This window comes from Lontra canadensis, unplaced genomic scaffold, assembly GCF_010015895.1.
Source record: "Lontra canadensis isolate GAN:19392208 unplaced genomic scaffold, GSC_riverotter_1.0 scaffold16, whole genome shotgun sequence".
Classification (NCBI taxonomy): domain Eukaryota; kingdom Metazoa; phylum Chordata; class Mammalia; order Carnivora; family Mustelidae; genus Lontra; species Lontra canadensis.
The window spans coordinates 22015753-22038713 of record NW_022631010.1 but is presented as its reverse complement, the minus strand read 5'-3'; the positions used below and the strand labels follow the sequence as shown (position 1 = coordinate 22038713).

Below are 22961 nucleotides of genomic sequence, written 5' to 3'. Positions count from 1 at the left end.
TTACCCCATGCCCTTATCACCATCCCTTTCCATAACCCTCAGTTTGTTTCCCAGCGTCAAGAGTATCTCATGGTTTGTCTTCTTCTCTGAATTCTTCCCATTCAGTTTTTTCTCCCTTCCCCTATGATTCTCTCTACTATTAATAATTATCTTTAAATTAGCAAAATACCATTCAGATCTTTTTTCTTCTAATTATTCATATTAAGAGTAAAGCAGTACTTGATGATAATCCCATCCTTTTACTTTCATCCCATATATTTTTTGTACTTCTCACTACTCAGCTATTTTAAGTATTTTATATCCAGATTGTTTTATTAAAATATTTTTAGAATGTTATTTCTCTTAGTTTAATCATTTTGAGGATATACTGTAGTTTTTATAATCATATTAACTCCTATTCTATAAATATAACTCACTTTTACAGTGTTTATACCCTGTACCTTTGTTTTTGGATTAACTAATCTCTGTATTTGCTGCTATATAAATTTGCTTCATATGTTGAGGAAGGCAGATATGTGGCTGGTATAACTCCAGCTCTAGAATATCTTTATTTTAGCTTCAGACAAATATATCTGACTATATACTTTCTGAATCATAATCTCTTTTTTTCCTTAAAATTATGAATTTTGTTTGCTTTTTTAAATAGCTGTAGTTTACTCCAGCTAACTTTATGATGTACTGGATTCTTACATGGTCTACTTTGGAACTTCTCTTCTCCATATGGGTGGTATTCTGTTGCCCATTCTACTTGGCTTGGCCTACAGTGAGCCATTGACCACACTGTCTTCTGGAGCTTACTGTTGCAGAGAAGAAGACTATGAGCCTGATTTTTGTTCCTTCGTAGATATTCTGCTTTTGTAGATTTGTGTAGGATTTTTAGTTAGACACAGAAAGTACAACTTTAAACATGCTATCTCTAGATATTTATCTCCATTCAACCTATTTAGTTCCAGGGAGGTCTTGTGATGCACAGGGTTACAGTAGAGGACTCTGTGGGACTCTAGATTCATGCTTTCCATGTTTCATCTCCATGTAATATTTTCTGATTTCAATATGTGACTTATTTGTGCATCACCATTTTCTTTATTTTCTTAGATCGTGAAAAAGATTCAGTGTCTTCTTGGATCTTTTAAGAGCATGGCTCAGAAATTCTAAAAAAAATTACCCTATTTCAGCAAATCTCTTTCAGAAAGTGGAATCTCCATTTTTGTCTAGGACGGTCCCCTCCTTGCTACATATTCTGGATCTGTTCTGCTTTCATGTGAGGAGCACTACCCTCCACCCCCACCCCTCATGACTCCTTGCAATTTCGTGTGTGCTTTAAGCAGTACTTTCTCTGTGTGGTTTGGTTGTAAATGGGATCCTTCACCCTTTCTAGATTTTAATTGCTTAATGTCGTTTTCAACATTTTAGTATTGGTTGATCTCTACAATATAGGAGGGAGAAATTAGGTGTCCCTCCATTTTTATTATGTTCCGTATTTCCTTTAGATGTCTTTGTCTTATATTTTAGTTTCTCTTTTGAAATATTTTCATTTATTCACTTTTACCTTAAACAAGAAAAGTATTGCCTCTCAAGTGATGATCCTAATCAAGCATTAAGGTTTTCTGTAATGTTTGGAAGCACAATTCCACACTCAGTTATCTTAATCATGTACCTACTTGCCAGTTTCTGTGTTTCCACCATGTTAGAGTGTGGACACCTTCCTTCAAATGAGGCATTTCCTGTGTGTCTACCTATAAACGTGAACTAAACTTAGAATCCTATTGTCTTGCTCTTTTTCATTTCTTACTCATTCCTCTCTGTGCATGAAGTGTTTCTTAGGAAACATGATGTGCCAGGCAATGTTCTTGAGACTGGGGATACAAGATAGCTAACAGAGGGTTCCTTCTCTCAAGAAATCCAGCACCTAGCAGTGGGGTGGGCCTTGTGTCCCTCTAGCTGAGAGAAGCATGCTGGGGAGGAGTGTGGTGAGAGATATGGTTGAAGTGGGCCCTTCTGAAGAGGTAATGGTTCAGTTGGGTCTTAAAGACTGGAGAGGATGTAACAAGATGGAGCTGTGCTTTCCTTGCTCAGGAACGGCATGGCTAGTGATCAGATAGATAATGTACTGTTCTGGATGGGATTGCCATATATGAAGAGAAGTATACCCTTTTTAGCTAAAAATGTAGTCATCTTATACTTAACATGATGCAGTTTCTTCTGTTAGCTCATTTCTCTGAAATTTTAGGTTCTCAAGTAAGTGTTGACACTTACTTCAATGCAGTGTTCAATGCAGATATTTTGTCCACACTGGATGATTGAGTCATTGTTAGTAAGAGATGCGTGGCTAGGCCCATGACTGCTGAAGAACAAGGTGCCCTCTCTCTGTGTCTTCCTGGAAGCATCCATGCTCCAGCCTCCTCCTCCTGTGATTCTGTCTGAAACCAGACTGTCCTTGTGGCCCAGGTTCTCCTAGCATTCCCTTTAAAACCACTGCCCAGTTGTCAGAATGTTTCTGACCTTTTATTACTCAAAAGATCAAGTAACTATGACTTTTACTGTTCTTTTAAACCAAACTCCCTATTTTATCCCTAGTCAGCACTTCCTTTACCTCATACCCTGTGTCATGTAGCTAGTTTCAGGGAGAGTTGCATCCTGTGTTCCCTGCTTCTGGACAGAACAAGTTTCGTTGGCCATTGTTTTGCTAGATCACCTCACATGAGTTAGGATGGAATCTTGTCCTCATTCTTCATCGTCCTTCCTTTCTAAGTGGAATTAAAATCAAGTGTGAATTGACTGGGATATGTTGTGATCATCTGGTAATAATGTGGGGAAAAAAGGTTTCTCACATGAATTAAACAAAGATCAGCAGTTTTAAAGTATACTGAGGCATCTTGTATAAACTGCAGCTTGCATTTCGCAGTATTCCTGGTCATGCAGTAGGTTCTGAAGAAAAAAGCACTATAGGTAATCAGTTAAAAGAATGACAGATTTCCTGATGTGCCAATCAGTAGTAATACCTAATTTTGATTTCAAGTGTGCTATAATGGATTACCGTATAGATGGAGCGGAGCACTGAGCATTCAAGGGAGCCACGTGTTTCTCAGGAAAGTAATATTTATTCAGAATGTGTGACTTACTTGAAAATTTTTTTTTATTTTACTCTCCAGTGAAAGTACAAACAAGATGTCAATTGCTTATGTGGCATTCCCAGTAGTGTAGCTTAGAATATCAGCTGCAGTAGAAATGCCATAATGTATTTGCCTCAGCAAAGGTATGCTTCATGTGGGGCTTTCTGAGGGACAGGCTTAACATTTTGATACAGATAGTCATATGGAGCTTTACTTTTCTTGACTTCAGAGACCTTAACGCATACACAATGGTCCTTGCAATATTCGGCACAAAAAGAAGCAGTAGCGTGGATGACGTTTCAATGTTGTATAAGTTTCTGTCCATTTGGGAATGTTTTTAGCAGTTTAGACTTTGGGCATGGTATTTCATAGCCAAACCTTATTGAGTTTGTTTTTGCATGTCTTTAAAGTCCATCCATTTTATAAACCTGAAAACTTTTATCCAGAAGTGGTGATGATGATAGGCCTGACCTCAGAACAAGTTGGAGACTACTAGTGGCTACTGACAGCATCCACGTGTCTAGATACAGGTCATCTTGCTGTGTTCCTTAGCTTTCTTTATATTAAAAAGACATTTTTCTCTGTTGCACATTAAGAAAATAAACCCAAGTCAAGGAGACAGAGAAATATTTTGGAAAGCTGAAAAACATGATTCAGTGCCACATTTGTTTCCTGACTAAAGTTAAAGTCTGAGGAACAGTCGGCATGGCAAACATTCATTTAGTCCATATAGGATCTCCTCTGGATGTGTGGAGTAATTCTCTCAGCATCTTCTGTATTATGTTTTAAAATCCAATGGCAAGATGGGATCAAAAGTTCATCCTGGAATGCAGCTGGGGTGCCTGGTGCCCTTGGTGGAGAATGCATGAGAAAAGATATGAGTCAGTGCTGTACCATTCGCTCAGGAAGAGTGAACTGCAAGGCAGAAAAAGGAATAGAAGGATTCACCAGGCCTAGGCTTTCGTCAACGTGAGGCAGCAGTCCATTTACAAGAAACAATGCCAGCAGAGATGGTGTCCCTGGAGTAGGGTGCATTGCTCTTAGAAGCACTCAGCCTCTTAATGTGATGAAACTATTATAATTGGTCATTGGAAGATGATTGTGGCAGAGAGATGTGCTGCTCACATTGCCCTGCAAGAAAAAATTTGCTACCGGTCTGCAAGGAGCAGGGTTAGCTAGTGACCCGAGGTGGTCAATGCCTTCAGCTCTCCAGCCATAGTCAGCTCTTATCCCCAGCCAGTGACTGAGCAAGGTGGTGGTATGAGGACCTAGCCATTTTCAGGCCCGCCAGACCCCTCTAATGTGCCATCTTTGCTCTGGAGCTTCGCTAAGCTTGTAGAGACTTTCAGCTTTGTAGGATGGTCTGAGGCTCCCTGCCCACCCCCATTTCCTCATTTCCCTCCCACAGATGTTCTGTTCCAGTAAACGGGGGAAGTCCTAATTCCACCACAGTATCCATCCCCAGAGAACTCAGCCTGCAGTGATCATTGTTCATCTGTCATCAGACATACTGAACTAGCCTCTGTAATCAATTTTTCAGTGAAGGGAAGTATGAGTTAGAACCATAAAACAGATGTGAATGGAGTCCATCTTTTTTTCTTCAGTCTGGAAACCTCCTAGGTCATCTCCAGGCTGTGCTTTTTCTGGACTCTGGAGTTGTTCATTTGGTTAGCAGCAGCCTGACTGCTGAGACCCCGTTCCATATTCTCAGGTCCAGAGTTGTCAATTTTCTCTTTGCTTGCGATGTTTTCCGTAACTGTAGATAGCACTGTGGGTCCTGTACTCCTGTCTGTGTCCTTGTCTGCAGCTCATGGGCATGTTGAGGTGTCCATTCTGTTGGTAGGACAGTGCTCGCATGGGTTCTTGTTAAAATACTCCATAGATGACGGACTTCTGACCCCCTTTTACTATATGGAACTTAAAACACAACCTGGTTTTTGCCCTTACTACCTTTTGTGTATTACTCATCTAATATACATATTGGTATATATTGCAAGGGAAGACCTACTTGATTTTTTCCTTCAAGGAGCCATTTACTTGCCTCTGCACAATTTATAGATCGATCAATCCTGCCTGGTGTTTGACAGCTGGCTGACAAAGGTTATGGGTTCTTCAGGCAACAGCTAATGTTGAGTTCACTTGATTTAATGCTGAAGTTGCTTTTCTTATATTTTCATTTGCATGTTTTCTTGTATTTTCCAGCATCTTTTAACTTTTTCTAAGTAGTTGTACATACAGTCATAAGTATTTTTCTTTTTTTTTTAAGATTTTATTTATTTATTTGACAGAGAGAGATCACAAGTAGGCAGAGAGGCAGGCAGAGAGAGAGGGGGAAGCAGGCTCCCCGCTGAGCAGAGAGCCCGATGTGGGGCTCGATCCCAGGACCCTGGGATCATGACCCAAGCCGAAAGCAGAGGCTTTAACCCACTGAGCCACCCAGGCGCCCCTATTTTTAATTTCTTAAAAAAAACCTGCAAAACACCTGGCACATTGAAAACTTCTTTGACCTGTGCATGCCTGCCTCCAGCTTCTGCTCTTCCTTCTTCATCCCTTTTTTTTTTTTTTTTTGAAGATTTATTTATTTATTTGAGAGAGAGGGAGAGAGAGAGAGAGAACATACACAAACACCGGAATCAGTAGAGGGAGAGGGAGAAGTAGACTCCCTACTGAGGAAGGAGCTTGACTCTGGGCTGGATCCCAGAACCCTGGTCTAATGACCTGAGCCAAAGGCAGATGCTTAACCAGCTGAGTCACCCAAGTGCCCCTTCTTACTTCATCCTTACTGTCTTTGGAGAATTTCAGTGCACCAATATCCTCATTTCATTTCCTTTTAAGCCCTCTCAGAAGGATCTTATACACACACATCTTCCGCAGCTACCTATATCCTGTTACCCTCCAAATCCTGCTTCTGCCCTCCAGGGCCATGTATCGAATTGGATAGAATATCTCGTCGAATAAGTCCATTGACACCTTCAGTTCCAGAATGTCCAGAATCGAACTTGACATGCTTCAGTTCTGGGATTTCTTCTGGATTTGATATCTTAGATAGAAGTGTGGCCATCTGCTGAGCCACTGGGAAATCATTCCTGAGTCCTCCATTCACCACAAGTACTCTAATCACGATCTTGACAGGTTTACCTCCTGAGTATCACTATTACGTGCTTCTCTTTATTTTGCTGACCTTTGTCCAGGCCACTTCATTCCTTGTCTGAAATGCTACCATTGCCTCTTCCTTGATATCTCTGCCTCTCCTCTCAGCCATCTTAATTTCCTCTCTAGCTGGAACCCATTCAGTGACTGCACAGTGCTCCCTGAGATCATGGCCTCTCTTGCCTCTCCAGGCCCTTCTCCTCCCCTCCTCACCTACCTGCCAGCCAAGTGGGCTCTCTTGCTGCTGCTGTTCCTTTCAGGTACCAGGCTGTCTTTGCCTCTTGGCCTTCACACATGCTCTTCCTTTTGTTCCTGTTCTCCACTAGGCTAATTTAATTAATTCTGTAAATCTCCACTCAGGAGTCTTTTTCTCCTGGAACCATTCTGTGAAGCTTCTACTGAGATTAGGTGCTTTCCCCGCCCCTCCACAGCTCCTCAGGGAAACTTCTTTTTTTTTTTTTTTTTTTTTTTAATTTGACAGAGATCACAAGTAGGCAGAGAGGCAGGCAGAGAGAGAGGAGGAAGCAGGCTCCCCGCCAAGCAGAGAGCCCCATGTGGGGCTCAATCCCAGGACCCTGGGATCATAACCCAAGCCGAAGGCAGAGGCTTTAACCCACTGAGCCACCCAGGTACCCCTCCTCAGGGAAACTTCTCTCAGGCTTTTATTTCCTCTGGAATGGTCTTTTCTTCATCCTCTCTCTTGCCCACTAAACACGAAACCTTTATAAGGAGGAACGAAGTAGTTCGTGAATATTTACTTTTTTTCTGCATTGCAGATGCCAAGCTTGGTATCAAATGTGTAGGTATTTTTCAGTAAATGGGGTTTGATGTGCATGTGCCCATTGTGTGTTTATAAGTGCGTTTGAGTGTGAACACGTAGTCAAACAAGATATAAGATACCCTGTAGAGTTATGGGCTATGAGATACGGAGCTGACATGTTCTTGAGGAAGTCTGAAGTGGAAATGTAGGCTAGAACTCCTGTGAGTGATTGTCAGTATGTGATCAGGTTCATACTGCTTTTCATATGTATAATTAGAAATAGTCTTCAGTGTAGTCTGTGTAGAATTTTCATCCGTGTAGATGTGTGGTGTAAAGAATTTATAACAAAGACTGTAACTAAATGCATTTATACTTTCTTGTTTATGTTTGTCAAATCTTGAAAAATTAGTTCTTTTCAATTATACAGCTTTTTATTTTTTTGTTTAGATTTTCTTTACTAAGTTTAGGGTTTTAAAAATGCCCACACATTTTAATATATTTTCATGTAAATATCATTAAATCAATGACCTGTAGGGAAAGATCAGGTCCATCTTATGTTAATGTGAACAGAGGACCATAGCAAAGATTAGGAAACTTGTAATACTCAAAACAGTTGTCCAAGTGAAAAGCCTGCATTATTCTTCTCCTGATTATTTGAGCACATGCTGTGTGCCAGCCATGCTCTTGGTGCTGGGGATGCTTCAGAGAAAAAAGACAGAGATGTTCTTTTTCTCAGGGCTGACACTCTCGTGGAGGGAATACCGCCTTTAAATGAGTGAAGATGAAGATGACTTCAGGGAGGGGCAAGGGTTAAGAAGACGACAGAAGTGGTGGTAGAGAGAGCATCAGAGTAGTGGTGAGGTGGTGCCCAGAAAGAAAGAAGGCCCAGAAAGGCCCCTGTGGGGAGGTGGTGCCTGCAGTGAGAGGAATGGTGAGGTAGCACCATAGGCACAAGGCTGTGGGTGGAAAAGCCTCCAGGGGGAGAAGGAGTCCGTGCTGTTAAAGCCCCCGCATCTGATGGAAGTTTACCTGTCATGCCTTTTCTCAGAACATCAGGAGATGTTCTTACATGTTCATGGTTGTTAAATGGGAACAAATGAAGTAAGACAAGTATATGTTACTGACCCAGGGGGAAGTTAAGACAAGAAAATGAAAACAAAACCAAACCTCAGGCTGCCTCAGATGGAGGAGGCAATTGATGAGCTGGGAAATGTACTTATTCAGGAGATCTGGATATACATGTTTTACCTTCATCTTTTTCAGTGTTAGACTAGATAAACCTGGAATGGGGATTTGTTATGGTCAAATAGGGATGTGTTATCAATACCAAGAAATATATTTTGATCAGTTTTTGGATTTCTAAATTTCTTAACAAGGTGGTTGCTGAGAAAGTACAAAAAATCTTATGACCCAAGAATAACTTGCCAAAACTTATTGGAAAAATAAGTGGGGGAAAAAAAGAAAAAGGTCATTTGGGGTTTTTTTGGAAAAGCTACTTTTATTAGCTAAATACTCTTGTATGTCATTCATTCATTCCTTATTGTATCTTCCAATATGTGGGGTGAAGGGTGTGGAATTCCTAATTGCAATCCTAAACTTATTTTTAGCTACTAATTTCAAGAAATTCTTGACAGTAATTTCATTTTGTTAACCCACTGTATGTTCACAGTCTTTTTTTTTTTTTTTTTAAAGATTTTATTTATTTATTTGTCAGAGAGAGAGAGAGCACAGGCAGACAGAATGGCAGGCAGAGGCAGAGGGAGAAGCAGGCTCCCTGATGAGCAAGGAGCCTGATGTGGGACTCGATCCCAGGACGCTGGGATCATGACCTGAGCCGAAGGCAGCTGCTTAACCAACTGAGCCACCCAGGCGTCCCTTACAGTCTTATCCTTCTGGACGTTCATCTTTCTTCCTGACACTGGTCCTTGTCCAGAGACTAATAATGATGATAATGGGAAGGGAAAGTGGAAGGTAAAAAATGAAGTGTGTAGTTCATATATAGTACTATCATGAAGTGTGTAGTTCATTTTGTCTTTATATATTAACAATTTTTTACATTTGTTTTATAGAAAATACTGCAATTTCTACCTGAACGAATTTTCTTTCGATGGCATTACCAGAGTATAGGTAAGAAAATTTAAAGATTTCTAAAATTACAGATTTTTTTCCAGTTGACTTTTCAGTAATGTTTTATGTAATTGGCACCTTCAATACTAGGTTACAACAAGGAATGGTAACAAGGACATGCTGGTTAAATGTAAGACAAGTCCCACCTGGACTTTGGAGGAAAATAGAATATCTATCCCTGTGCCAAAAGTGCTTCTTAGAAAGGATGTTCGCAGACCAGCAGCACTGGCCTCACCTGAGAGCTTGTTAGAAAACTCTGAATGTCATGCCCCAGCCGGACCTACCAAATCAGTCTGCATTTTTAACAAGAGCTCCAGGGGATTCTTGTGCACCAAATTGTTTGACAAATATTTGATCCAGAGTATTTTTTTAAAATTTTTATAAACATATAATGTATTTTTATCCCCAGGGGTATAGGTCTGTGAATCGCAGGGTAATCCAGAGTATTTTTGAGTAACTTTTTGTTTTTTTCTTATAAAAATATCTTGTTCTCCAAGACTTTCTCACTGATGCAGAGTTCTTCTGTTTGAAAGCTTTCAGGTGTGGCAGCAGGAGGGAACTTGAAATATAGCCAAGTTAGCATCGCTGCCCTTTCTGTGCAGCCGTCGACATTGAACAGTGTTTCCTCTCAATGTAATATTCATGGCACAACTCGTGTAATTTGTGCTATTGACTGTGACTCCTGCTTTCTGTTTAAAGAATGTCTGGTTTGGTCTTTCTCCCTGTTTTCCTCCTTGCCAGATAATCACATTGAGGAGAACGTAACGTCATAATGGGATCTTAACTCCCTCATCATTCATTCATTCAAATACCTATTGAGGTAGAAACAAAGTTCTGGGACAGAAACAAAGACTATTTCACCATGCTTGTATGGTATAAGCTGATTGCCAGGGTCGGGGATAAGTTTGAAAAAAAAAAAATACAGTATAATTGCCACTACGAAAAATGTACTAATGGTAGCAATGAAGAAAGTTGAACAATTCTCTTAACAGGACTTGAGGAAGGCTTCAAGAGAGGTAATCTCTACCTGAGCCTTGACATAGAAGTGTGGAAAGGGTTTCCTAGATGGGAGATTGATCTGTGAAAGACCTGGGACCTGAAAGAACATGGCACTTTCTGTGGATATTTCAAGATTCAGAATCCCAAATTTCATTTAGTCCTACTTCGTGAAAAATATAATGGACCCTTCTATAAACGGAACTGTTCGGTGAAGTCTATGTAATAAATACATCGACTGAACTGAATGATTAAATCATTACTTGAAGGTAGATGCCTTGGTCTTTAAATCTTTCAAATACACAAAGAAGGTTTTCCTTTAAATTATAGTGTTATTGGTAGCATTTCTTTTAATTGATACTTGATGTTTTGTATTTAGGGTAAAAATCTAAAAATCAAATGGTAAGTATAATCTGAAGAGGAATAGTAGGGACTTGTAATACTCCGTGGTGTTGCAGGAATGGATGAAAATGAGAATAAGTACACACAGAATTTTGTATTTGTGCTAGATATAATCTGTCCATTCTGCTTATGTCCTGTCTATGAAAACCATCCTCGTTTGCTACAGAGAGTACGGTAAAATGTCTGCAGATTAATAGGCCCCCTCAGCTTGGATAACCTTACTGGGACTGGGTGTAGAAATTCATTTTCTATTTGTGCTGTGAGACTTTATGCATGTAGGAGGTGGTGTAGGGGATTACCTTAACTCTGGCTACTATTACCACATGACTAGTTAAGAGTGCAGGTACAAGCAGCTTTTTACCCAGTTTAATAGTGTCTGACCGAGAGCAGTGACTCTTAGATGGGGACTGCGGAGTGCTAGTCTCCTGAGCCAGCCTAAGAGCAGGTGCTTTTTATCTATTCTGGTGTGTAGAAGAACCTAGTTTATCTCGTGCATAGAATAAGCTGGCTAGACAACACGGTCAGAAAGAGTCATGTTTCAGAATGTTGACGTTTGAGCATTTACGTATAAAATCATCCTTGTTTTGATGCTTATATGCTTAGTACTTGAATCAGACTGGCTCCTTCCAGATGCATGTATCTTTGCCTGATTTTTCAATCTGGGTAGAAGTTGATGGTTAGGTCCACAAACCTTTTATGATGATCTTCAGGTTAAATGTCTTTTGGAATCAGAATTTTTCAGATTTTTAGAATGGCAGTGTGTGTTGTGTTGATGTTCAGCAAACATTAACCAAAGTGCATATCTTTATGTTACACCCCAGAGGACTGGACAACACCCTGTAACCAAGAGGATTCTTATTTCTGTAGCCTAAGAAATGAATATTCAGCGCCGGTAGGATAACTAACGCCATAATAGCCTCAACTTAGTTGGGTGTTGCCACCTTAGGTGTTCAGATTCAGGTCAGATCCTGCCCACTAGGAAATTCCACACAAAAACTTTAGTTTTCATAGCTTCTTGGGTTTTGAAATGGCCAATAATTGATGGTAGATTAACAATTCTACACATTTTCTTGACCTCACTCTCTTCCATTCTTCCCATTTTATTCAGATTTGTTAAAATGGCTACCATAGGTCATTAAGGTCTTGACCAAGTTTGTTATAGAAACTAAGAAACTATAAGGAAACACCAGATTTCAAAGAGAAAGGATTGTGCCTTAAATATTTCCATAGCATCGGTATCTTCTTGGCTTCTGTGAAACCTCTTGAGGCTAGCACAGGAAGCTTTTCACTAGTCAGCTCCAGACTTTCTAGGTATCTAATGTTCCTTATTTTAGATCTTTTATATTCTAGATATCTAATATTTCTGATCTAATATGAAGAACACTACTGTATAAACTTCTTAATTAAATGTTCCTGGCTGATAGTGGCCAAGGTGCTCTGGAATACTGGGTTAGAACCTTGAAGCTGGGTTGACACACCACTGATTCGGTATGCTTCCTGCCCCACACTGCAAATAATGTCCCTAAATATAGAAACCTAAAATAAAAGCAATTCCTATATTCTGCAAGTCTTAAAAGTTGTCAGACCTACTGGATAGCCAGGTTTTATACAGACACAGAAGAAGTTAATTTGAAATATCAACTGGCAGTGTTTGAAGTCAGTTTCTTGTCATGCCATCTTGTTTTGTCCATAGCAAAGAGAGAGGTTCTGTTTCTCTCTCAACTCTTTTTAGAGGGAGAAAATAGTCTATAAGTTTCTCTGTGCTTAAGGATTTTAAGGCTGGCTGTTTGCTATATTATAACCCTTTGAATGAGGAAACCTGTTTGGACTCTTAGTGTTGTAAGGTGAATGAACACCCTTCGTGATTCCAGGCATCTTGAGATACTGCTTCAAGTGAGGTTTAGAGAGTAAGAAGACGAGGGAAGTGGCTGACAGACGCTCACCAACTATGATGTCTGCCAACGTGCTACTCAAATGTTTGTAAATTCCCATGACTAATTATGAATGGGGAGATTTTCCGAAAGTCAGTTTTACACGAGTACATCATGGGGGACAAGGGTGGGCACTTGACATCTTATCTGTGTAATAATGAGAGTTGCCAGCATGTGAGAAGATGATAGGAGTGGCACATCAGTCAACCAAGGCTGTCTGGTGCAGGGGCAGGCTATGGCCCCCTTTCATGTGCCCATGCCACATCAGTGTAGGATTCAAGTTCTCTGTGTTTAAGAGAGTTTACTGCTTATGAGCCTCTAGGAAGTAGATGTCCTGTCCCATTCAGGAAACAGTGCCTTGCCTGAATGCAATACATGTTTGTTGGGGGTTAAAGTGTTTATTTTGTACTAGAGATGTTTTATATAAAAAATCTTCAAAATAAATAGCTGTTGGGTTTAAAGGGTTGGGCTCGAGCGGAAAATACACACATTACCTCATGGGTTTTTTATAGGAGTCATTATTAATCCAGTTTGTTCCACCAGCTTCTTCTTATACATAATATAAAAACTAGTGGACAATTAAACTGCAGATTTGTTTATGACTTTTTAAGAGTATCCCTTGCTTTATACCTTGGGCTTCCCAGTGGCCTGACAGTGCTTGGGATGTGAAACAACTTCTGAATAGCTGTATTTCTTAATGTTTCTACAGCTCACTGGGCTCGAACTACTGCTCAGAACCCTGAGCTGGACAGCCCTCCCTGGGTCGCTCATAGTCAGGACACAGCACAAGCCCGTGTTCCTGAGGGAGCAGGGTTTCCTGTGCACTTTACAGTAAGGGTCCCTCAGAGATGCATCACAGCCAGGCTGAACTACAGGGTCCCTGCCTGCCTTGGTTTCCACCAGGTGGTGGCTGGGCCTAATGCCCCTTTGATCTACTAGGTATCATCCCAGTGTCCTCTCTGGGGTGCTTTTTAAATCATTGCCCTGCATTTCTTGCCCTCATTCCTACTTTGTCCTCGACCCTCTGGAAATCCTCTTACTGGGCTAAGCAATAGCCCTAGAGCCTCAGCCTCTTGGTTTCACCTCCTCAGCTTTCTGAAACATGGTTTTTCTCTCAGGCTTCTTTGTGTCCCCCAAGCCTGTGGGAGTGAGATCATAGTCTTCCTTTTCTCCAAGGCCCATTCTAGACCTCATCCTCCACCCACTCTGTGGAAACCTTTCTCTTGACTAGGCCTCATTACTGCCATGTCTCCTGATCTGCTTATTTGCCTTTTTTTTTTTTTTTTTTTTTTTTTAAATAGCTTAGCTGTCTCCGAGTCCTTTCCCTTCTTGCCAGGTTACCCATCAGCTCCTCGATCCCTAACCCTCCATGGTTTCCTGAATTTTATCTTCTGCATCCTTGTCATCATACAGACCTGTATCTGAGCACAGCCTCTGTCCTCCTGGTTTTTCACTTAGTCGCTTCCAGACCACCTGCTCTGTTTTTTTCCTTTTTAAAAAAGCAGCTCTTTTTTGGGAGTGTAACTGATTTCATTTCTTTTGATGGCTACATAGTATTACATTGTGTGTATACATAGATAGCACATCTTCTTTATCCCCAGTGGTTTATTTATATATTTATTTATTTTTAATTTCTTTTCGGTGTACCAGAATTCATTGTTTATGTACCACACCCAGTGTTCCATGCAATACATGCCCTCCGTAATACCCATCACCAGGCTAACCCAACCTTCTACCTCCCACCCCGTCCAAACCCTCAGATTGTTTTTCAGAGTCCATAGTCTCTCATGGTTTGTCTTCCCCTCCAATTTCTCCCAACTTCCTTCTCCTCTCCATCTCTCCATGTCCTTCGTATTATTTCTTATGCTCCACAAATAAGTGAAACCATATGATAATTGACTCTCTCTGCTTGACTTGTTTCACTTAGCATAATCTCTTCCAGTCCCATCCATGCTGATACAAAAGTTGGGTATTCATCCTTTCACGTGGAAGCATAATACTCCATAGTGTATATGGACCATATCTTCCTTATCCGTTCGTCCGTTGAAGGGCATTTTGGTTCTTTCCACAGTTTGGCGACCATGGCCATTGCTGCTATGAACATTGGGTTATAGGTGGCCCTTCTTTTCACTACATCTGTATCTTTGGGGTAAATACCCAGTAGTGCAATGGCAGGGCCATAGGGAAGCTCTATGTTTAATTTCTTAAGGAATCTCCATACTGTTTTCCAAAGTGAATGTACCAACTTGCATTCCCACCAACAGTGTAAGAGGCTTCCCCTTTCTCCACATCCTCTCCAACACACGTTATTTCCTGTCTTGTTAATTTTGGCCATTCTAACTGGTATAAGGTGGTATCTCAATGTGGTTTTGATTTGAATTTCCCTGATAGCTAGTGATGATGAACATTTTTTCATGTGTCTGTTAGCCATTTGTATGTCTTCATTGGAGAAGTGTCTGTTCATGTCTTCTGCCCATTTTTATGACATGATTATCGTTTTTGTGTGTGTTGAGTTTGAGAAGTTCTTTATAGATCCTGGATATCAGCCTTTTGTCTGTATTGTCATTTAAGAATATCTTCTCCCATTCAGTGGGTTGCCTCTTTGTTTTGCTGACTGTTTTCCTTTGCTGCGCAGAAGCTTTTGATCTTGATGAAGTCCCCAAAATTCATTTTCACTTTTGTTTCCTTTGCCTTTGGAGACATATCTTGAGAACTTGCTGTTGTTGATGTCGAAAAAGTTACTGCCTATGTTCTCCTCTAGGATTCTGATGGATTCCTGCCTCACATTGAGGTCTTTTATCCATTTCGAGTTTATCTTTGTGTATAGTGTAAGAGAATGGTCGAGTTTCATTCTTCTACGTGTAGCTGTCCAATTTCCTCAGCACCATTTATTGAAGAGACTTTTTTCCACCGTATATTTTTTCCTGCTTTGTCGAAGATTATTTGACACAGAGGTGAGGGTCCGTATCTAGGCTGTCTACTCTGTTCCACTGGTCGATGTGTCTGTTTTAATGCCAGTACCATGCTGTCTTGGTGATCACAGCTTTGTAGTAAAGCTTGAAATCAGGCAACATGATGCCCCCAGTTCTTTTTCTTTTTCAACATTTCCTTAGCAATTCGGGGTCTCTTCTGATTCCATACAAATTTTAAGATTGTTTGCTCCAGCTCTTTGAAAAATGCTGGTGGAATTTTGATCAGAATGGCATCGAAAGTATAGATTGTTTTAGGCAGTTTAGACATTTTAACAATGTTTAACATTTTTCCAATGCATGAGCATGGAATGGTCTTCCATCTTTTTGTGTTTTCTTCAATTTCATTCATGAGTGTTCTGTAGTTCCTCGAGTACAGATCCTTTACCTGTTTGGTTAGGTTTCTTCCCAGGTATCTTATGGTTCTTGGTGCTGTAGTAAATGGAATCAATTCTCTAATTTCCCTTTCTGTGTTTTCATTGTTAGTGTATAAGAAAGCAACTGATTTCTGTACATTAACTTTGTATCCTGCCACAATACTGAATTGCTGTATGAGTTCTAGTAGTTTGGGGGTGGAGTCTTTCGGGTGTTCCATATAAAGTATCATGTCATCTGCGAAGAGAGAGAGTTTGACTTCTTCATTGCCAATTTGAATACCTTTTATTTCTGTTTGTTGTCTGATTGCTGTTGCTAGGACTTCTAATGCTATGTTGAATGAGAGTGGTGAGAGTGGGCATCCTTGTTGTGTTCCTGATCTGAGAGGGAAGGCTGTCAGCTTTTTCCCATTGAGGATGATATTTGCTGTGGGTTTTTCATAGATAGATTTTATGAAGTTGAGGAATGTTCCCTCTATCACTATACTTTGAAGCGTTTTAATCAGGAACGGATGCTGGATTTTGTCATATGCTTTACTGCATCAATTGAGAGGACCATGTGGTTCTTCTCTCTTCTCTTATTGATTTGTTCTATCACATTGATTGATTTGCGAATGTTGAACCATCCTTGCAACCCAGGGATGAATCCCACCTGGTCATAGTGGATAATCTTTTTAATGTGCTGTTGGATCCTGTTTGTTAGGATCTTGTTGAGAATCTTAGCATCCATATTCATCAGTGATATTGGTCTGAAATTCTCCTTTTTGGTGGGGTCTTTGCCTGGTTTGGGGATTAGGGTAATGCTAGCTTTGTAAAAAGAGTCTGGAAGTTTTCCTTCTGCTTCAGTTTTTTGAAACAGCTTCAGGAGAATAGGTATTATTTCTTCTTTGAAAGTTTGGTAGAATTCCCCAGGGAATCCGTCAGGTCCCTGGCTCTTGTGTTTTGGGAGGTTTTTGATCACTGCTTCAATCTCGTTACTAGATATCGGTCTATTCTTTCTTCCTGGTTCAATTTTGGAAGTTTATAGTTTTCCAGGAATGCATCCATTTCATCTAGGTTGCTTAACTTATTGGCGTATAACTGTTGATAATAATTTCTGATGATTGTTTCTATTTCCTTGGTGTGTGTTGTGATCTCTCTCTTTTCATTCATAATTTTATAAATTTGTGCCTTCTCTCTTTTCTTTTGGATTAGTTTGGCCAATAGCTTATCGATCTTATTGATTCTTTCAAAAAACCAGCTTCTAGTTTCATTGATGCGTTCTACTGTATCTCTAGTTTCTATCTCATTGATCTCTGCTCTAATCTTGATTATTTGCCTTCTTGTGTGTGGAGTGGGCTTCATTTGTTGTTGATTCTCCAGTTCTTTAAGGTGTAGAAACAGCTTGTGTATTCTGGATTTTTCAGTTTTTTTGAAGGAGGCTTGGATGGCTATGTATTTCCCTCTTAGGACCGCCTTTGCTGTATCCCATAGGTTTTGGACCAAAGTGTCTTCATTCTCATTGGTTTTCATGAATTGTTTAAGTTCTTCTTTGATCTCCTGGTTGATCCAGCCATTCTGGTCTTTAGCTTCCAGGTGTTTGAGTCCTTCCAAACTTTTGCTTGTGGTTGAGCTCCAGTTTCAAAGCATTGTGATCTGAGAATATGCAGGGAATAATCTCAGTCTTTGGGTATCATTTGAGCCCTGATTTGTGACCCAGTATGTGGTCTATTCTGGAGAAGGTTCCATATGCACTCGACAAGAATGAGTATTCTGTTGTTTTAGGGTGGAATGTTCTGTATGTATCTATGAGGTCCATCTGGTCCAATGTGTCATTCAATGCTCTTGTTTCTTTATTGATTTTCTGCTTGGATGATTTATTACTGAGAATGGCATGTTAAGATCTCCTACTATTAATGTATTCATATCAATATGACTCTTTATCTTAATTAACAGTTTTCTTTCTTTTTTTTTTAAAGATTTTATTTATTTATTTGACAGACAGAGATCACAAGTAGGCAGAGAGGAAGGGAAGCAGGCTCCCTGCTGAGCAGAGAGCACAATGTGGGTCTCGATCCCAGGACCCTGGGATCATGACCTGAGCCGAAGGCAGAGACTTAACCTACTGAGCCACCCAGGGGTGCAATTAACAGTTTTCTTATGTAATTGACTGCTTCCATATTGGGGGCATAAAGATTTACAGTTGTTAAATCTTCTTTGTGGATAGTCCCTTTAAGAATGATGTAGTGTCCTTCTGTATCTCTGACTACAGTATTTAATTTAAAATCTGATTTATCCAATATGAGAATTGCTACCCCAGCCTTCTTATGAGGCCCATTGGCATGAAAGATGCTTCTCCATCCCTTCACTTTCACTCTGGATGTATCCTTAGGTTCAAAATGGATCTCTTGTAGACAACATATGGATGGGTCCTGTCTTTCTGTCCAATCTGCAACCCTGTGCCGTTTTATGGGTGCATTTAGGCCATTCATGTTGAGAGTGATTATTGAGAGATACATTTTTATTGACATCGTGTTACCTGTGAAGTCTTTTGTTAGATTGACTCCATATATTTCTGTTCAATGATAATCTTGGTTTTTTCCCTCTTTTATAGAACCCCCCTTAATATTTCTTGTTGTGCCGGCTTGGTGGTCACAGACTCTTTTAACCCTTGCTGGTCTTGGAAGCTCTTTATCTCTCCATCCATTTTGAATGTCAGTCTTGCTGGATAAAGTATTCTTGGCTGCATGTTCTTCTTAGTGCCCTGAATTCATCTTGCCAGCCCTTTCTGGCTTGCCAGGTTTCTATGGACAGGTCTGACGTTATTCTGATGGGCTTTCCTCTGTACTTAAGGAATCTCTTCCCCAGCTGCTTTCAAGAGTTTTTGTCTAAAATTATGATTCATCATTTTCACAATTAGGTATCTTGAGGTCTTTCTAGATTCTATGATCTTTGGGGGAAACCTTTCTGCATTTAGTACAGGAACGCTGGTTCCATTCGCCAAATTGGGAAAATTTTCATGGAGAATTTGTTCAACTATATCTTCTCGTCTTCTTTCTTTCTCCTCCCCCTCAGGGATTCCAATAATTCTGACGTTGGGACATTTCATGGCATCATTTATTTCCCTTAATTCTGTCTTCATGCCCTTTAAACTTTTGTTCCAGTCTTCTTCCTCATCCTTTTTCTCTATCAGTTTGTCCTCCAGATCACTAATTCTGTCTTCTACTTCAGTTACCCTAGCTTTTAGGGAATTTAGATTAGATTGGAACTCATTGAGAGCATTATTAACATCATCTCTGGTGGTTTTCACTTCTGCCCTAATCAATTCCATTTTGTCATCAAAGGCCTTCTCCAGCCTAGCTATTGCCTGGATAATTGTTAGCCTCAATTCCCTTTCCGACATACTGTTTATGTCCATATCCAAAAGCTCTGATGGAGAGGGCCCAGTCTCTGAATTTTTCCTCTGTTGGGCATTCCTCCTCCTAGTCATTTTGGTGAGAGATGGCTGAATGGATATGTAGCTGAATGTATCAGCCATGGTGCAGGCAAGGTGCACTCTGGAACGCTTCTGAGCAATCAAGAGTCCCCACCAAAAAGAAAGAAAAAAGAAAAAGAGAGAGAGAGGAAAAAAAAAGAAAGAAAAAAAAAAAGAAAGGAAAAAAAAAAAAAAGAGAAGGCCCAGCCCGAATGGGCCCCAAAGGTAAGATTTATAAAGTATACAAACAAAAAACAGACAAAGAAAAAGACCAACAAAAGTAGATGACAAGAGGGGGGAAAAAAAATAAATAAATAAAAAGAACCCAGTCAAAATGAACCCCAAGTATAAGATTTATGTACTACCAGAACATAAACAAATACACAGAAACACTGACAAGAAAAAGATGGGAAGGTGGTTATAAATTCTGTGTGGGCGAGGAGGTTATTTTGATTCTTCCTGGATGTATCTTGATATCTTTGTTAAAGGACTCAACTTTCCTGAGATAAAGGGGGATTAAAACTGGTCTACAAATAGTGGTAACATTGATTGGAGAAAGGGAATTACCTTGAAGCTTATCTCTATATGAATATTAATAAATAAATAAATAAATAAATAGAAAAGCAAAAGAAAAACACAGGTATATGTATCAAAAAAGTTCAGGTTAAAGGTTATTATGGAATTTGATATACTGAAAATCTCATTGTGATAGTAAAAATTATATATTTAAAAAAAGAATAGTGGGAATGAATTAAAAATAAAAGTTGTATCTATGAAGTAGTGGTTGTCCTCTTGTTTTTTTGTTTTTTGGGGGTTTTTTGGCTGGCTTTCTGGTGGAGGGGCCTTCCACGTGGTTTTTCAGGGAGTCTTGCTAGAGTTGAGTCCTCCTACCCTCATCCAGGGGCTGGGCTCTGAGGAAACTGGTTTTCCAAGCTTTTGTTCTCTGGAGGTTTTTTTGTTTGTTTGTTTGTTTGTTTGTTTTTTCTCCCGTTGGTGGCTTTTTGCGGTTCTTTGGAGGTTTAGAGGAAAGCAAATTGCACCCAGAACTCCATCTCAGAGAGAAGCCTTAGTCTGTTCCCCTCTGGGTGCTCCAGAGCACATAAATTCCCCCTCTGCCACTGGCAGAGCACATCCCCAGTCACAGTCTCTGGGGTCACAGGAACTCCCGCTTGTACCCAAAACCATGAGAAATAACTAGCCTTGGCTGTCTGGGCAGGTCCAGACTGCCAGAGAGGTCCCAGCCAGAGATAGCACACTGAGATTTTCATACTGGCCCAGGCTGAGGGTGTTCAGAATCTCCTGGTCCTAGAGAGCGCCTGCATGGACCTCTCTCAGGGGAGGGTGTGGAGCACGACTCAGACTCTGGTCGCGCAGCACACGTGCAGAGCACAAAAGGCTGGGTTCTAGAGAGCACAGGCTGGCGTCACACCAGACTCCCTAATGGGCACTGCCACCCAGACGGTCTCAGGCGCGCCGGCAGCTCAGGGACCAAGACCTGGCTTCTTCGCTGCGCTGTCTGGTTCCACCCACCAGTGGTGGCCGTCCTGGGTCCGTGGGCTTAAGTCCCTGTCCCTAACCACCAAATTCCACCAATTTCCCCTTAAGATCTTTTGCTCTTTTTGAGTGCTTTCAACCAGACTCCAATGCTGGTCCCTCATCACCGGGCACTCTTTTATTGGGGTATTACTTTCCAATAGGTCGCTTCTGGTGGCTCCCTCCCCTTTTTGTTTATCTTCTGATATCAGTCTGATGTTCCCATTCCGCTTTACCGGTCCACTGGCATCTTCTGCCTCCATAGAGATCCAGAAGTGTATAATTATAATCTCAGGCTGATTTCATGAGTGATCAGAGTTCTTTGGTAGGTAATCAGCTCACTTTAGGGGACCAGTTGAAACATCACTTCCTACTTCTCCACCATCCACAATCTTGTCTCCTCCCCACCCCTCCAGTGGTTTTCTTATGCCCTTTTCCCACCCACCTGCCCAGTCCCCGGGTCACCACTGATCTGTTTTTTGTAATTTAGATTAGTGTGATTTTCTAGAATCTTACAGAAATAGAATTATATAGTAAATACTCTCCTTTGTTTGGCTTCTTTCACTCAATATAATTATTTTGAGGTTCTTCTGTCTTGGTGCAGTTATTAATAGTTCATTTCTGAGTAGTATAGCATTCCATTGTATAGATACAGCATAGTGTGTTTATCCAGTCAGTCAGTTGTTGATGGGCATTTGGGTTGCTTCTAGTGTTTGGCTATAAACAAAGCTACTGTAAACATTTATGTACAAGTCTGTATGTGCACACATGCTTTCCTGTCTCTTGAGAATGGAACGGCTGAATCGTGTAAAGTTCTATGTTTAACAGCCAGACTGTTTCCCGTAATGGTTGACATTCTCACCAGCAGTATGAGAGTTGTAGTTACTTTATATTCTCACTGATACTTAGTGTGATCAGTGTTTTCATTTTAGTGGTAGTGGTATCTTATTGTGGATTTAATTTGCACTTCTCTCATGAGTAGTGTACTCATCTCAAGATCATGAGTGATCTTGAACATCTTTCTTGTGCTATTTTCCATCTGTGTGTCTTGGGCAGCCTCTACATTCAAATTGATTGACCATATTTTTAATTGGGTTGTTTGTCTTCTTAATATTGAATTTTTGAAGTTCTTTATATATTCCAGATTTAATAGCTTTATCAGCTATGTGACTTGGAAATATTTTCTCCCCATCTCTGACTTGTCTTTTCATTCCCTTAATTGTGCCCTTCAAAGAGGAAAAGTTTTTAGTTTTTATAAAGTGCAGTTTATAAATTTTTCTAATATGGATTGCGCTTTTGGTGACCTAAGGAATCTTTACCTAGCCTAAGATCACAAAGATCTTCTATGTTTTCTTTTAGAAATTCTATAGTTAATGTGTTTCACATTTAAGTCCTTGATTCCTTCTGAGTTAATTTCAAATTCTTCCATGGATTATTAGCCTCTGAGTGCTTACTACAGATACTGTAGTGCCAGAAAGTTCTGTGTTTTTGCTTGACTGGCAACTTTCCAACACACCTTGCATGCTAGCTCAACCCAATGTCTGTTTCTCCGTGTTCTTATGCCTTTCCTGGTGTGGTATACTGCCTTTGTTTATTATTTGGTTTGAAGCATGATACAGAGAGAGTTTTTTTAAAAATTGAAACAAAGTAATAAACCATTTTATAATGTTAGATTATGTTTGTGCTATTGGCCTTAAAAAGATATCTAAATATTGTTACTTTGTCAAGAGAAATTGTCAAGCCTTGCAGTTCTCACAGTTGAAAATGAGATAAGCAAAGAAGATTTTGAAAATATTGCTGAATTTGTTCCATTAAAGCCAGGAAAATAAAATTATAATGTATTCTGTGTTATAAACAAAATACTTAAGCTAATGGTGAGTTTTAATACTTTTTGACTGTTTGATATTGAGATTTTGTTTTGTCATTATTTTTTCAACACTTAAATAAGTTCTGGAAAAAAATTAACCATTCAAAAACCCCTAAAAACCTATCTATAGTGGCACACAGTTTTCCTTTTACCTTAGGGTCCAGTATGGCTCAGCTGAACTCTGGTACTTATTTAAAACTTTAATAATGTTCATTGGATTTTTTGGCATTGATTTTGACTTTTAGAAGCTATTTTGTTAAAATAGTACTTATTTTAATTACTGAG

General features: G+C 40.0%; 1 protein-coding gene across 8 annotated transcripts in view; it reads left to right on the top strand.

Moving 5' to 3' along the window:
- Nucleotides 1-22961, top strand: part of RALGAPA2 (Ral GTPase activating protein catalytic subunit alpha 2) — a 311877-nt gene that overhangs the window by 43349 nt on the left and 245567 nt on the right. For all 8 annotated transcript variants that reach the window (XM_032859300.1, XM_032859299.1, XM_032859298.1 and 5 more), the window contains one exon: nt 9093-9150. In XM_032859300.1, the coding sequence (XP_032715191.1) occupies nt 9093-9150 (58 nt within the window). The remainder of the gene's footprint in view (nt 1-9092; nt 9151-22961) is intronic.